The sequence below is a fragment of the Curcuma longa genome, chromosome 3 (assembly GCF_044706935.1).
Source record: "Curcuma longa cultivar G26 ecotype Majalengka, Jawa Barat chromosome 3, ITB_CL_G26_1.1, whole genome shotgun sequence".
Lineage (NCBI taxonomy): Eukaryota > Viridiplantae > Streptophyta > Magnoliopsida > Zingiberales > Zingiberaceae > Curcuma > Curcuma longa.
Genome location: NC_133863.1, coordinates 4,371,530 through 4,386,549, shown reverse-complemented (window position 1 = coordinate 4,386,549; position 15,020 = coordinate 4,371,530). Strand labels below are relative to the sequence as shown.

Sequence of the window (15,020 nt, the reverse complement as noted above, 5' to 3'; positions counted from 1 at the left end):
TTTTGTTAGCATCTAATGGGACAATTATATAATTAAATGAATAGCATCTAATGGGACAAATATATAATTAAATGAATATATATGGTCATCAAATAATTAAGTCAATATGTGATCTAATTTTTATTCGGAATTTGACTTAAGGGCATAATCGTTATGAATTATAAATGTGGATACCATTTTGTAATTCTAATTTGATGAGGGGCCAAATTAGAATTATGTCAATCTTTATAAGGGGTTATGGTCCCCAAAAGGCAGAGCGACAGAATTATTTTTTCTGAATCCCCATCGTCAGAGAAACTACGGAAACCTAAGGAACTCTGCACCTTTTGGAAGATCATCCTCGGCTGCTAGCGATGGATTCCGGTACGCTTCCGAATTTTTGTTCTTGTTTCTTAAGAATTGGATAGACGATGCATGCGTTGAGATTTCTCAACATTAGGAAAAATACCAACAATTGGTATCAGAGCGAGGTTTTTTCCAAATTCTTAAGAAATCATGAAATCATTGATTATCCTGAGATATTTTAATTGTCCCACTGGACAATTAAACATTTGGTTTCCAGCAAATGTTCATACGGTGCATAGATGACAATTAACCTTGCTATGCGCTCAACACCGTATTGTTCTTCTTGTTGTTCTGTTTTTTTCACGATTTCACTGCGTGTTTGGCCTACGACGAACACGCAATGCACCGGCGCTGTCTGCGTGCGAGAGATCCCTGTGACGCCGACGAAGTAAGAAATGGTGGCCTGGTGCAGGCGCCGGTAAGGCAAGCGGCGCCGGCAAGGCATGCAGCATCGGCGGCAGGCGAACTGCAAGTTAATTTAAAAAAAAAAAGGAAAGAAAATAGCGCGCAGGCGGGCGGAACTGCAGCGCACGGCGTGAAACGTTGTGTTTTTTTTTTTTAATTATCAAGTTAATTTAAAAAAAAAGGGAAAGAAAATAGCGTCGTGGGAGAAACGTGCGTTGGGTCACAGACGTGGCATTGCACGATTAAACAGACATGCATATAATCCATAAATTTAATTAGTTAAATAAAATAATTTAATTAAATTATTTTATTTATTCACGTGCATGATTAAACAGAATCAATCCAGTAATTTAATTAGTTAAATAAAATAATTTAATTAAATTATTTTGATAAAATAATTTAATTAACTTATTTTATAATATAGAAAATTTTAAATGGATTATATGGGTTCCATTAATATCGATTATTTTAAATTGAATTAAATTTAAATTATATGTCATCAAAATGACCTCTATTATTTGAATTTAATTTTATTTAAAATATTGAGATATTATTATAGTATGAAAATGACCTCTATTAGGTGTAAATATATTATTTACATTGGAAAATTAAATCTTTTTTACATTGAAAATTAAATCTTGTTCTTTAATTAGCATTTAGTTCTTTATTCAAATTAAATAAGTTGAATTATGATGTTGCCAAAGTGACCTCTCTAATTTGGTTTATTTAATTTTGAATTTTGAATGTTTGTAATTGTGTATTTCCATGTGATCATTTGATCGGCCCAAAGGACGGTCAATGGTTGACCGGAGTACATAAATTACCTGTGATAGTAAACACGTAACAATTATAAGGATTTCACATGAAAATAGCAAATCAATCCAAAGAAGGGTTTGTTATTTGTCGTGCATTATTGTTAGTGTTTGATTATTACAACAAGGATATTACTAGCAGTTAATTTTACTGTCCAAAGACTTGAAATTAATGGTGCATTAGATATCTTGGATGGGTTTGCTAATTATTTTGAACTAGATTGAAAATTAAAGTAGTGTGCATGTTATTTACAGTTTATTTTCTGTTCTCTTTTCAGTTAATGTTGCAAATATCTCTGCCAACTTAAATTCAATACCGGTCCTTAATGGTTCCAACTTTAAGGACTGGAAGGAGAACATTCAGATAGTTCTCGGATGCATGGACATGGACCTTGCGATACGGACAGAGCAACCCCCTACTCCTACGGTAGCTAGCTCTCTTGAAGAGAAAGCTAAATTTGAGAAATGGGAACGCTCTAACCGCATGAGTCTAATGATCATTAAGCGTGCAATTCCGGAGGTGTTCAGGGGTGCAGTGTCTAAGGACACCACCAATGCTAAAGATTACCTTGCAGAACTTGAAAAGCGCTTTGCCAAAAGCGATAAAGCTGAAACAAGCACTATTCTTAAGAGCTTGATTTCAATGAAGTATAAGGGCAATGGTAATATAAGGGAGTACATCATGGAGATGTCCAATCTTGCTTCAAAACTTAAAGCATTAAAGCTTGATTTGCATGAGGAGTTACTTGTGCATCTCATTCTGATTTCTCTTCCAGTTCAATTCAACCACTTTAAGGTCAGTTTTAACTGTCAAAAGGAAACGTGGAATTTGAATGAACTGATCTCTCATTGTGTTCAAGAGGAAGAGAGATTGAAGCAAGAAAAGACTGAAAGTGCTCATCTAGCAAACACCTCTAAGGATAAGGGCAAGAAAAGAAAGAATGTAGATGCTGCAGGTCCAAATGCAAAGAAACAAAATAAAGGAGATTGTTTCTTTTGCAATAAGGTTGGACACATAAAGAAGGAATGTACCAAATATCGTGCATGGCGCGAGAAAAAGGGTATGTTTCTTAATTTGGTTTGTTCTGAAGTAAATTTAGCTTCAGTACCTAGAAATACTTGGTGGTTAGACTCCGGTGCTACTACTAACATCAGTATTTCAATGGAGGGTTGCCTGAACTACCGAAAGCCAAGTGATGCTGAAAGACGCATTTTTGTGGGCGATGGAAAATCGGTAGAAGTTGAAGCAATAGGGCACTTTAGATTGTTACTCAGTACTGGTCACTATTTGGATTTAATAGATACTTTTGTGGTACCGTCTTTTAGACGGAATTTAATTTCTGTTTGTTATTTGGACAAATCTGGTTACTCTTGTTCATTTGGAAACAATCAGTTTCAGTTATCTATTGGTAATTCAATTGTTGGAACCGGTTCATTAATGCAATATGACAATCTATATTTACTTGATACAAATGCTTCATATAATGAAACCCTAAACATTGAATCAAGAGGTACTAAACGAAAACTAAATGATAATACTTCGGGTGCATTATGGCACAAACGTCTAGGTCACATCTCTAGAAATAGAGTTGAACGTCTTGTGTCAGATGGGATCCTGAATTCCATTGATTTCACGGACTTTAATGTCTGTGTTGAATGCATTAAAGGAAAACAAACCAAAGATAGAAAATTGAATGCGTATAGAGCTACGGAAGTTCTTGAGTTGATACATACGGATGTATGTGGGCCATTTCCAATTCCTTCTGCAGCATACATTCTAAATAGAGAATGGTCAACGCTATTTCGTATCATTCATAGACGATTTCTCTGAGATATGCATACATTTTTACAGCTTATTCAAGAAAAGGCTCAAACATTGGACGTGTTCAAGTCATTTAAGGCTGAAGTTGAAAATCAACTCAACAGAAAGATAAAGAAAGTAACGGAAGATGATCCCATCGTTCGTCAAGTCATGGATAGGTGGTGAAATGAATGAAGAGTATAAATCTACGGTCGCCATTTTGTTTACGGGACGGCAATAATGATAAGCATATATTCTTTCCCCGTATCTGGTTTCTAATTTGGGCAGAAACAAAATGGAGGATTGAATGAAATTATGTTCCTTTCTCAAGTCGTATTTCTTCCAAGCCAGTGAATCACTAATTCATTTCTTTTTTAAAATTGTCTTCTATTGCATACAAGTAAACTATGAAGTTTCGATATCTAGCTTAGATGAATTAATAAACACATATTTCAATGTAAAAATGTTCATGTGGTCCTTAAAAAAGTCAAAAGATCTAATTATCATATGCTACTTGTAGATTGAGATCCTTGATTGGTTACTTTGCTTCAGTAACTTTTGAGTTTTCTTCGTTAATTTCTGCAATGATCTTTTGCCTGTGCTAATGACTGGGAATAAATTGCAATCATTCTGCCATCTCCATGAGCTGTGGAAATGGATATAGCTGAAACTATAATTTACACATTTTTAAGTTTGCTTGACAATTTTCCTCCTGCAAAGGAACTTCTCACATGAATACTTTGACTGCATTTGACGTATTTTTAGACCAGGGTAAATTTGCTTCTCACTATGATAATTTCTATTTGTAGTTTTTTTTTTGTTTTAATTGAAGGAGCATAACATTCTATCATATTCTGCACTCTCCTTTGCATGATTTTATTTGTCTGTGTTTTCTTTAGTAATAATTCTAGGATATCTTAATGGGTAAATCATACGTATGTCCCTTATAGTTTACTTGATTCTGTGTTCCTCTCTCTGTTTCTTTCTATATCTTCATTTTAGTCTATAACATGATTTATAAATTAATACATATATTACATCATATGAATATTTTTTATTGGATATTGATATAATCAATTAGAAGTTAAATCTGGAGATTCTGTCGTCAACTAATATGGCACCAAGACCTAACTTCTTTAGTACATCTCTGTATAATTATTGTGTTTATCTAACACTCATTGTACTTTTAGCACTAGTGATTCACTCTGAAACTGTGGTAAACAAATTGAAAAGATCTGTACCTAACACTTCAATTTGAACAAGTAGTTCATTGATCTTAAAAACAAACTGTGCTCTCAGATTGCATGCCAATATCTTTTGTTTAAGCCTGCTAAAATAAAGCTTTCTTTATTGATCATCCGATCATTAATTCTGTTTGCCAGAATATTCTTGGGTCTTAAGTCATATTGCCACAAATGCCAATGTCTTATATTGTAGTTTCAAGTTATCATTAATCACCATACCAGTTGATTTGGTGGGTGACAACATGTGAGCATGATCAGAGAGACTGAAATGCTGTGATTTGTTAGTTCCATGGCATTGTGAAATTCGTCAACTTTTTTATCATGAGAGTGACTAAGTCTTTAATCAGAAGAAATATGGGATCATCATGAAGTTTGTGTGCGCCTCAAATAATCAAACTTAGGTAATTTGTTTCTGATTTTCATGGTGCAAACCTTTGCTTATGTGTCATAGGTTACTATGCGATTTGATTTCTTTTGATGGTGCAGTTCCAAACATCTAAATTTTAGCATTATGTTACTAGCTACTCTATGTGATCTTATGATTGCTAACTGCTTCATGTTCACGTCAGAATCAAATATGAAGATGTTCGACACTTCATATTGACTACAATTTTAAAAGTACACGAGGTGGAATTTCTAGATATTATCTATATATTTAACATGTCTAAATCATATATAGAAGTAATGTTTCTACATCACAACTCCATGATTGTTAACTAACCCTTTTCCTTGTGGCCTGGCTACTTTTCATGTTTCTTTCGTTCAGGGTTTCGAAGTTTGTTCACTGAAGAACAGATGGCTGCTCATAAAATTGCACATGCTACGCTAAAAGGTCCCAGCGTTGTCAAGGAGATCTGCATCGGCCTCACACTCGGACTCTTTGCCGGCGGCCTGTGGAAGATGCACCACTGGAACGAGCAGAGGAAAACAAGCTCTTTTTATGACTTAGTGTTGTAGTTCCAGAAGAATAATCAGCGTCTATTTTTCTAGCTTTCAGAGTAGATTTTATGTGGAATTCTGCTATTTTTTGGACTTACAACTTCAGTAATGTTCTGAAAACTACAAAGTGACACTACTTAGTGAAAAGATTTCTCGCATCTAAAATAAAAATCTTCTTTTGTCATCCTCGCAATCCTCCATTGCTAACCATTCTCCTCCAAGAATTTAGCATACGGATCCAAACATTGTCCAACAGTTTTACGATGTATCTGTGAATAGATAAATCGAGAAATTGTAATTGATTTACAAAAAAAGTAAGCAAAAGTTCATTTATTGGTCTGTTGCACTATTGCGTCGTCGATATCATTGGCATCAAATTGATTGGCTGTTAGTGCCTCGCAATGGCCACCATCGGCGCTTGGCCGTTGCTTTTCCAAGGCAATGAATGGCATTTGGGAGACGCCGATAGGCAACAGCGAGGGAAGGGATAAAAAGCAGGAGTCGTCAATGGTGGACATGTGACGTCCATCTCTGCGTCGAGTAGTCGCAAAAACGAAGGCTCTGCTCCTTGGGAGGGCAGTGCAGTGCAGTGCCAACTTTGACTAAAGCAGGAGCCACATGAAGCATCAACAGTACTGCAACATATTCTAATGCAGAGTGCCCACCTTCTCCAATTCAGCGCCGCAGATTTGAGATGGAAATGGCAAGGTGATCTCAAAAGCTCGCAAGTGGAGTGGGAACGGCCACCACCATTAAAGAACCCTGCACCTTATGCCTTTTTGTTTTGAATAATTGATCAGGAACAGGGGAAACTGATGATTTTTATCATTGCTCCTCCATCGAGTGAACGATTGTGACACAATGTCGACATTCAGGCGTCTGCCAATATTCTTACACTGGTAAATCAGATTTCCACGACAATAATTGATGCATGCGGCGTAGAAATCTCACCATTACGTTGACGTAGCTGCAGAAATCTCACCTCGCACAATTGCTTGCATCACTGATCACTTAATGGCTAGTTGAATGAAAATCACTGTCAAGCTTTTCTAAAGTTCACTTTTTCAATTAAGCATTTGTCGACAGTTATTTTATCTTAGGATATTTCCCATTTTTGTGTGAAAAGAGCTAGTGTTTACAATTAAATTAGTTCCTATCATGTTGAATATATAATTTATATATCATCAAGGTGTATCTCCAGAGACAATACTAAACTAAAATGATCAGTATATTTCCACATATCCAGAGACATTATAATGTGCACAGTTATGAGTTGAGAAGAAGTACTGACCTATCTCATTATCCACATACATTATTATGGACAATGAGATAGGACAATTCACTTTTGGCGATTCGAAGACAAATTGAAGTAGAGTGTCAAATGAGTAGGAAACCGCTAGAATTGAACTGAGTCATCAGCGACTCAACCCGATAAACGACAATATTCACCTAAAGTAATTATCTTCAATAACGTTTTAATTACCATTAAGATGGGTAATGGGATTTGCATGCATCAAGCTAGGCATGAAATGAATTAACTGCATATATATCAGAATTGTGTGAACTCAAATATTCTCTAGCAATGGAAAAACTTGATACATCTCAATTACAATTTATTGAGAAAGCAACTCTGGTCATTCTCAAGATCACTCCCCCATGCTTCACCCAATGAAAGGGAATACTAAAGCAGTTCTTGACGCGACGTACGTGGACAGAAACAATAGAAAACGATGCTGATAATTTAGATTAAACGGACGTGGGAAAAAGTATATATTCCTGGATTGCAATGGACCACAGAACAAGATTAGTTTAAGTATTGTATATATTTAAAAACTATATATTGAATTATATTGAGACTTCGATCGAAATTAATTAACATGGAAGCTGAAATTACCAAAAGGAATCGAGGCATGTAGATGCATGCGTTCTCTAATCAGACAAGGAAAGAAAAGAAAAGGCATGTTCACTGTTAAGGTCCCTCCCCTAGGCCAAGCTCATAATATATATAGAGACCCCCTCTAGCATCGGGGGGTGTGGCATCTGACGATCGTCCCTGAGCTGTAGCATTTTAGTTTAATTTCCATGGGAGGGGAGGAAAACAAAGAAGGTGAGATGATGCTTGTTCAGAGGATCTCGGAGATCTACGAGAGGATCTCCAAGCTCGGGAGTCTGAGCCCGTCCGAGGAGGTCGACGGCCTCTTCACTGAGCTGGTGCATGCGTGCATCCCTGTCGTCCCAATTGAAGTGTGCGAGCTCAGTCCGGAGGTGCAGGCCATGAGGACCAAGCTCATCAAGCTTTGCGGCGAGGCAGAGGGGCTCTTGGAGTGCCACTACTCAGATCTCTTGGCCTCCTTCGACAACCCTCTCGACCACTTGGAGCTCTTCCCCTACTACAACAATTATCTCAAGCTGAGCCACCTCGAGTACACCCTCCTGGCGCGTCACGTCCCGGCGCCGCCTGCCCGCGTGGCCTTCGTCGGCTCCGGCCCCCTGCCGCTGAGCTCCGTCGTGCTGGCCGCGCATCACATGCCGGCGTCGGCGCAGATCGACAACTACGACGTCGACGCGGCGGCCAACGAGCGGGCGAGGCGCCTGGTGCGGGGCGACGGCGGCCTGGCGGCGCGGCTGGCGTTCCACACTGCGGACGTGATGGACGTGACGCTGGCGCTGCGGGGGTACGACGTGGTGTTCCTGGCGGCGCTCGTGGGCGTCGAGCGCGAGGAGAAGGCGCGGGTGGTCGAGCACCTGGCTCGCCACATGGCGCCGGGCGCCGTCCTCGTGGCGCGGAGCGCGCACGGGGCGAGGGCCTTCCTCTACCCGGTGGTGGACCCCGCGGAGGACCTCAAGGGCTTCGAGGTGTTGACGGTGCACCACCCCGCCGACGAGGTCATCAACTCGGTCATTGTCGCCAGGAAGTCAACGCACGGCGGGGTGCATCCGCCGGCGCCGGCGGTTCTGAGGCCCTGCAAGTGCTGCGAGATGGTGCAGGGGTTCCATCACTTAGGCCACGGCCGGAAGAACTTCCCTACTCTAAATTAATCAATCCGAGGATGATCGATACTTAAATATTGAGTACTATATAATTATATCTAGCTACTTTAATTAGCTTTAATTTAACGATCGATCGATGTATCAGTGCTGCATGAAGCCTTTTTCAAATGTTTTGCCAAGGAATAAGTGGAATTTCTCTGTTGTTGTCGTAAAATAACAGCGTTTGTTTTATAGTCTTACATGGAATTATAGCTAAACCCTAAACGAACCATGCATGCAATCTTGTTCGATCTCTTGCAAAAAAGTAGATTTTTTGGTCCGATGCTTGATCGAGATAATATTTTATAATCGAGACGATTGCATGCGTAAAGATATGTCGACAGAGCTAGCGTGTGGAGCCATGCATTCCTCACGACGAGAGCTCGCACTTTTAGACAGACCTGCGAGCGAGGCCCACGCATGCAGTTGTTCCGAGGACGATGATATGTGATGAACAAATTAAAACCATCAGAAGTGGTGCAAAAAAGCAGCAAGTTGCGAAACCGTTCGTTCAAGAGGTTGATTATTGTTCATTAGTTAATTAGTTGAGCAATGATATTGGCAAAAAAATTAAGACGACAAAAAGAGTATTTTCATGCAGCTTATTTGTTCATGATACGATAAGGGAAGTCAACATCTATAGTCAAGTCAAAAGTTAAAACTGAACTGACAGTTAAAGTCAAATTGAATTAGGATGGAGTCCGAGTAGTATTCGGATCAAATCAAGTTGAGTGCAGATCCAATCAAATTGAGTTCGGATCAAATCTGGCTCCAATGGAAGACCTGGAGTCGAGCCCATTTGAGTCGCATGATATTTAAAAGTCGTGAAGTCTGACTCTTTCAAATTTGACTCCCTTGAAGTTCGACTCTCTTTGAAGGCCTTGAAGAGAATGAAGAGACTGGAATTTCTGATGCTCGTCACAAACCCATTAGGGTTATGCAGTGAGATGCCTGGATTAGATTTTTTTGGTGATCACTTCTGGCTCAAGATTGCTCACCGTGAATAAAGACAGGATCTTGAAGTTCTTAGTGGACAATTTGAAGGTAAAGGTTAATCGTTTGCAGACTTCAACCCGTAGTTCTGTCCCTACGAAGATGAATTTTCTCGGATTGGAGCTTCAGTCAGCTCCTCCTTCAGTCAGAGAAGGCCATTCGGGCCGAGAAGAAGTATCTGAAAAGAAAGGCAGCAAAGACTCTGGAATTGAGAAATGCTCGTGAAACTAGCTAGTCGAAAAAAATCCTGGCTTGAAGATATTAAGCCATCTGTTTAAGAGGATTGCGAAATCAATTTACCCTCTTAAAGACTTATTCTGTCGCAGGAGATTGTTCTTGGTTGCAACAAGATGTTTGATGTATTGCTTATGCCAGAGGACAGACAAATTCCATAGCTATGTCAAAGTATTCCTAGATTTTTGTTCTTCTTTCAAATTGTTCTTGTACCAAAGATTCATTCAGCTTCAAATACACACTGAACAGTTTGTCAATCACTTCCATTAATTCCAACACAGATCATCATCACGTACAGAGCAAATACACACACAGTTAATTATAGATACATACATGTTGCCAACAAAACCAAAACCACACACAAATCTACCACCTGCTGCGACATTTAAGCCCAAAGACAAAGACAAATATCTCGGCACGATTTAACAGATCTCGCACAATTATCTGAGACGCTTCAGAATTGGAGCATTTCAGCATTGGCCATGATTGGCTGCGCCGGACAAGGAAGCTGCCATGGCTTCAGAATAGGGTGGAAGGGCATCTCTGGGATGTCCATGGCCATCCCGCTGAATTCCTCCACAAAGCGCAGCACCGAGTTGACCGACTGCAGCCGCTGCGTCAACTCGTTGAGCTGCGCACGCAGGATGGCGTTCTCGGACTCAACCTTCGCGTACCGCGTCGTCACCGCATGGATTTGGGTAGATAATTGGGCGTTTTGGGTCTTGATCTTCGCCTCTTCGCTCACCAGCTCGTCCAGGCGCTTCTGCTTCCTCATCCTTGACCTCTTCGCCGACTCCCTGTTGGACAGCATCCTCTTACGCTTCCTCTCGTCGATCGCAGGGTGGGGTTCCCCTTCGGAACTCGAAGCTCGTCGAGCAGGCAAGGAAGACATCGCTCTTTCGTTCTTAGTAGTAGAAAGGTATTACGATTTACGAATCTAAGTTATTTGAGATCGGATTAGAAATGAATAAGGAAACAAACGATTTTTTTCCCCCAAATCGAAATGGATCTACCAGTTCACGAGATCACATAAAACCAGTAGAGGAGGACGACGGAGAAGGAGTGGAGGAAACAGACGCTAAGAGCGACGAGATGCATGCAGGGCTAGAAGACGATGGTCTTCAACACGATTAGAGACGCAAACATCAAGAAATCTGTTCGATTATGAACAAGCGGGGTCGGATCTGGAAGAAAACAACGCAAAGAGCAAAACCAAGGCGGAAAGGGAGCGATTCTGAAGCTGGATCTGGATTCAAAGACGGATTCCAGCGAGAGAAAAGAGCAGAAAAAGACGAACGAAACAAGAAAAAGGAAGAGAGAAGAAAACTTAGCTGGAAAAGATAAGGAGTCGATCTCTTCGATGCGAGCCACCAACCAAAGGAACGGAAGAATGTCACAAAGGCCGAGGAGGGGCGTTATTTATAGAGAGGGAGGGAGGGGCATTTTGGGAAAGAATTAGGCGTTCAAAGACGTGTGCAATGACTTCATTTAAACGGCATCTAGATCTAGCGCAGCCCACGTTTTCCCAATCCCAGCTGCTTTCTGGCCGTTGATTTCGATGGAAAATATTTTTATCAGATCGAATTATTATTATTATTATTATAGATATTTCATTTACATCCGAATTAATTTCGAAGATGATCCCGATCATCAAAATAAATCTTTTCAATTATAATTCAAAATAGAAATATTTAAATAAATCATCGAATACCTTACCACTAAAAATTTCAATTAGTTTAATCCATATCTTGCTAAGATTCTTTGTATTAAAAATGACTTAATTACTTTTTTAACATGTGTTTTGGCAGAGTATATCGCTGGCGAGTGAAGTCGGTTGGAAGCTTCCTCCCACTTGCCCAGTTGCCATCAAGACAAAGAGCAACTTGCACAGAGATGGCCTCTATTTTTCTATTCTCCCCCCTTAATTTTATTTTTAATTATTATTCGCCAAAATTTTCTTTTTCAAAAATCCCCAAAGAATAAAAAAAGAAGTAGTGCATGATAAATTATTTTTAGATGGTAAAAATTTATATTTTAATGCTGCTTGTCTTTATTCTATTAAATCTCCAAATCCGAAAAATCCTCGAATTTAAAAACTTTCAAGTCTGATTTAAAAATTTTCTTCATGTCCTCTTCCATTATCATCCCTATTTAATCCAAACAAACCACGTGCTAGTATACAGATTCAATTAGTATAATCTAAAGTGAAATAATTAGCATATAACGATTTCAAGTGATATAATAATAATTATTATAAATAAAAATATTAAAAAGTAAACTTTTTTAAAACAGTGTTACTGCATTAGTTGACAGCCTAATACATAATTTAAGTAAAAGCCTGCTAATGTTTTTTTTTTTACTTTTTTATTAGTGAGAAATCGATGGCTTCGTTTATATTATAAATACATAATTTCAGTAATTTACTTCTTAATCTATATATTTATAATGGTTAAAATCGATAAAGTATAATTGTTCCGGTTGAGAACTGCTCCTAGACACGTCACCGGACCTTAGCTCGCCGTGAGGTAGAACCGATGGGGAAGAAGAGCAGGAGAAGAAGAAGCTCGAGGGCCACAGGACCTGCAGGCACAGCAAACGTCAGTAGGACGGCCGGAGGTGGTTCCGGCGCGACCACTCCGACACTCAAGTCAGCCCAGTCAAAGGAAGAAGAAGATGAACAGTGAAATAAGGCCTTGAGCGTGTAAAAGAGAGTAAGAGTCCAGCCCCTTTACCTGTCCGAGTGGTCTTTTAAGAGAGGGATGAGCGTGCGCACGTGTCACGTCATCATTAAGGAACGTCTTATCACGATCAATGAGATTTCAGGAACAATTGAGTTCCCTGTCCCATCGCCGTAAAAGTATCATCTCGTCGACATTTGTGTACAGGCAGCATTAATTAAATGGGGCGTGAGCTTGTCAGAAATCATGATGAGGTGGGCCCAGGCTTTGCCGGGCGACTCGACGAGGATGTGGTCAAATGGGGATTTGGCTTATGAACATGGTCGATTGGGTATCCGGCTGTGATACGGCCGAATGAGGATTCGGCACAAGAGTATGGCCGAATGAGGGATTCGGCTTAGGAGCATGGTCGAATGGGTATTCGGCTATGATACGGCCGAATGAGGATTCGGCGAAGGCTACGGCCGAACGAGGATTCGGCGAAGGCTACGACCGAATGAGGATTTGGCGATGCCCGTGGCCGAAGGAGGATTCGGCAAGGGATGTGGTCGAATGAGGGATTCGACTTAGGAGCATGGCCGAATGGGTATTCGGCTATGATACAGCCGAATGAGAATTCGGCGAAGGCTACGGCCGAACGAGGATTCGGCGAAGGCTACGGCCGAATGAGGATTCGGTGAGGCCCGTGGCCGAAGGAGGATTCGGCAAGGGATGTGGCCGAATGGGGATTCTGCAAGGGCTTATCAGACCCATGGAGATCTGTACAGGGCTTATCGGGTCTATGGGCGAGGTTCAGGTCAGACCTGGATCAGACTCGAGCCCCTGCTGACGTCATCGTGGTTATCTGCCGTAACAATAATTAATAAAATATAATTATGATTTAAATTGATATAATGGTTAACAGTAAAAGACATTGATAATAAAAAATAAATTACGCACATCAAATAAAATACATAAATTATAATAATAGATAAAGATCAATTTCAACACTACGTTTTATTTTTTTTCAACTATGTTTTTCATATACACAAAGTATTCTCCCACAAAATTATTTTTATAGTTGGAATTATTTAATATCTCCCACAAATTTTATTTTAATTTTTGTCACTCACTCGGATTTTGGATTTGTTTTTTCTCTTCGTTGTCTTTTACTCTATTGGATGAATAAAGATTATAGTTGTCCACGTTAACACATGTATATATTTGGATTTGACGTGAAAATGTATCCTCTTAATTTTGAATGTCCTTACCTTTTATCATTAACGGATTATAAAGTATATTTTTCATATTTTCTAAAATCCCTTCACATATGCTTGAAGTTCTTATTACTGTTATTCGCTTTCCATATCTTTAGTGTGTTATCTAATAACTTCTTGTCCTCCAACTATGACGATGAGTATTAAAAATATTATAATTTATAGAAACTTCATTTACTATTGGTATGGACTTATAGTAGTGTGATTTTAATCGAGTTCCAACAGGAGGTGATGCTTTCGTAGTAATCAGATACGTCTCTAAAAAGTTCGATCCTTTTGGTCATTACCAATAACTATGTCGGTGTTGATAACGACCTATAATTTTGCAAGGATCACACCTTCATTGCAAGATCAAATTGTTCATTTCGGATCATCTATCTTCAGTACAGAAGATGACATTTCAGGTTCTTTATCGTTAATAGATTCATCTACATTAGCTCTTCTTGATTTATGCAGATGCATGATTGATGATTGAGAAGGAGAAAATAAATATGATAAAGATGATAGTCCAAAATGATTATTTATGACTGATCAATTTTGAGGTGGATATATAGCAAACAGAACTAGAGCGATGTTACTTGAATTTGAAAAATTTTAAAAACTTTAAAAAATTAAAAAATGTAAAAGATATTATCGAACATATGAAATATTTTAAAAATTTAGAAGGTATTATGTATGAGGAAAATTGAGAATATTGTATATTTGGATGAATAAGAAAAACTTGAATTTAAAAGATTTATGAAAGAAATATTGAAATTTTCACCCATCTCTAATGAAAGAAAGAATAAAAGAGAAAGTGATAAAATGAATGAAAAGATAGAAGATTTTAAGATGTATTCAGCCATTAAATAATGGTTAAAAAATTAATCGTCAAACAATGATTAAAAAATATAAAATTAATTTAATAAAAAAAGGAAGGAAAGAGCGGCTCCCCAAACGGCAAACGAGGAGCGCTCCCGGATTTTCTCGGAAAGGAGCTCCCTCCCTTCTTTGACCTAATCTTTGAATGCTCTCACATGAAGTAATCACAATGTGCGAATGCTCTCAGTATCATGATTTAAATTTATATCTTTAACAAGAGTGCAATTTCTTTTTTATTTACCTTAATTTTATAGGCAAGTGACTATTTTACGTCTTACTTAGTTTTAGCCATTGTATAAAATTACTTAAAAACCCTTGCCGTGTTAAAAATTAGAGTTTACTTACTCATTACACTTTTCATTTTATTGGTTTGATATTTGTTAATATATATTCTCTTCACCTTTTCTAATAAAATAAATAAA

At 38.7% G+C, this 15,020-nt stretch overlaps 3 protein-coding genes across 3 annotated transcripts; 2 read left to right on the top strand and 1 right to left on the bottom strand.

Moving 5' to 3' along the window:
- Positions 1–4,929: 4,929 nt before the first annotated feature.
- On the top strand, positions 4,930–5,730 carry LOC141825365 (cytochrome c oxidase subunit 5C-like). Its single transcript, XM_074712750.1, has 2 exons — positions 4,930–5,008; positions 5,374–5,730. Exon 2 carries the CDS (start codon positions 5,403–5,405, stop codon positions 5,562–5,564), a length of 162 nt encoding a protein of 53 aa, XP_074568851.1. The 5' UTR covers positions 4,930–5,008; positions 5,374–5,402; the 3' UTR covers positions 5,565–5,730.
- Positions 5,731–7,591: 1,861 nt separating this feature from the next.
- On the top strand, positions 7,592–8,754 carry LOC141825112 (nicotianamine synthase 9-like). Its single transcript, XM_074712504.1, has one exon. It carries the CDS (start codon positions 7,629–7,631, stop codon positions 8,583–8,585), a length of 957 nt encoding a protein of 318 aa, XP_074568605.1. The 5' UTR covers positions 7,592–7,628; the 3' UTR covers positions 8,586–8,754.
- Positions 8,755–10,038: 1,284 nt separating this feature from the next.
- LOC141822806 (bZIP transcription factor 53-like) lies at positions 10,039–11,177 on the bottom strand. The gene has a single exon (XM_074710129.1). The coding sequence runs from the start codon at positions 10,693–10,695 to the stop codon at positions 10,258–10,260; it is 438 nt and encodes a 145-aa protein (XP_074566230.1). The 5' UTR covers positions 10,696–11,177; the 3' UTR covers positions 10,039–10,257.
- Between the last annotated feature and the right edge of the window lie 3,843 nt (positions 11,178–15,020).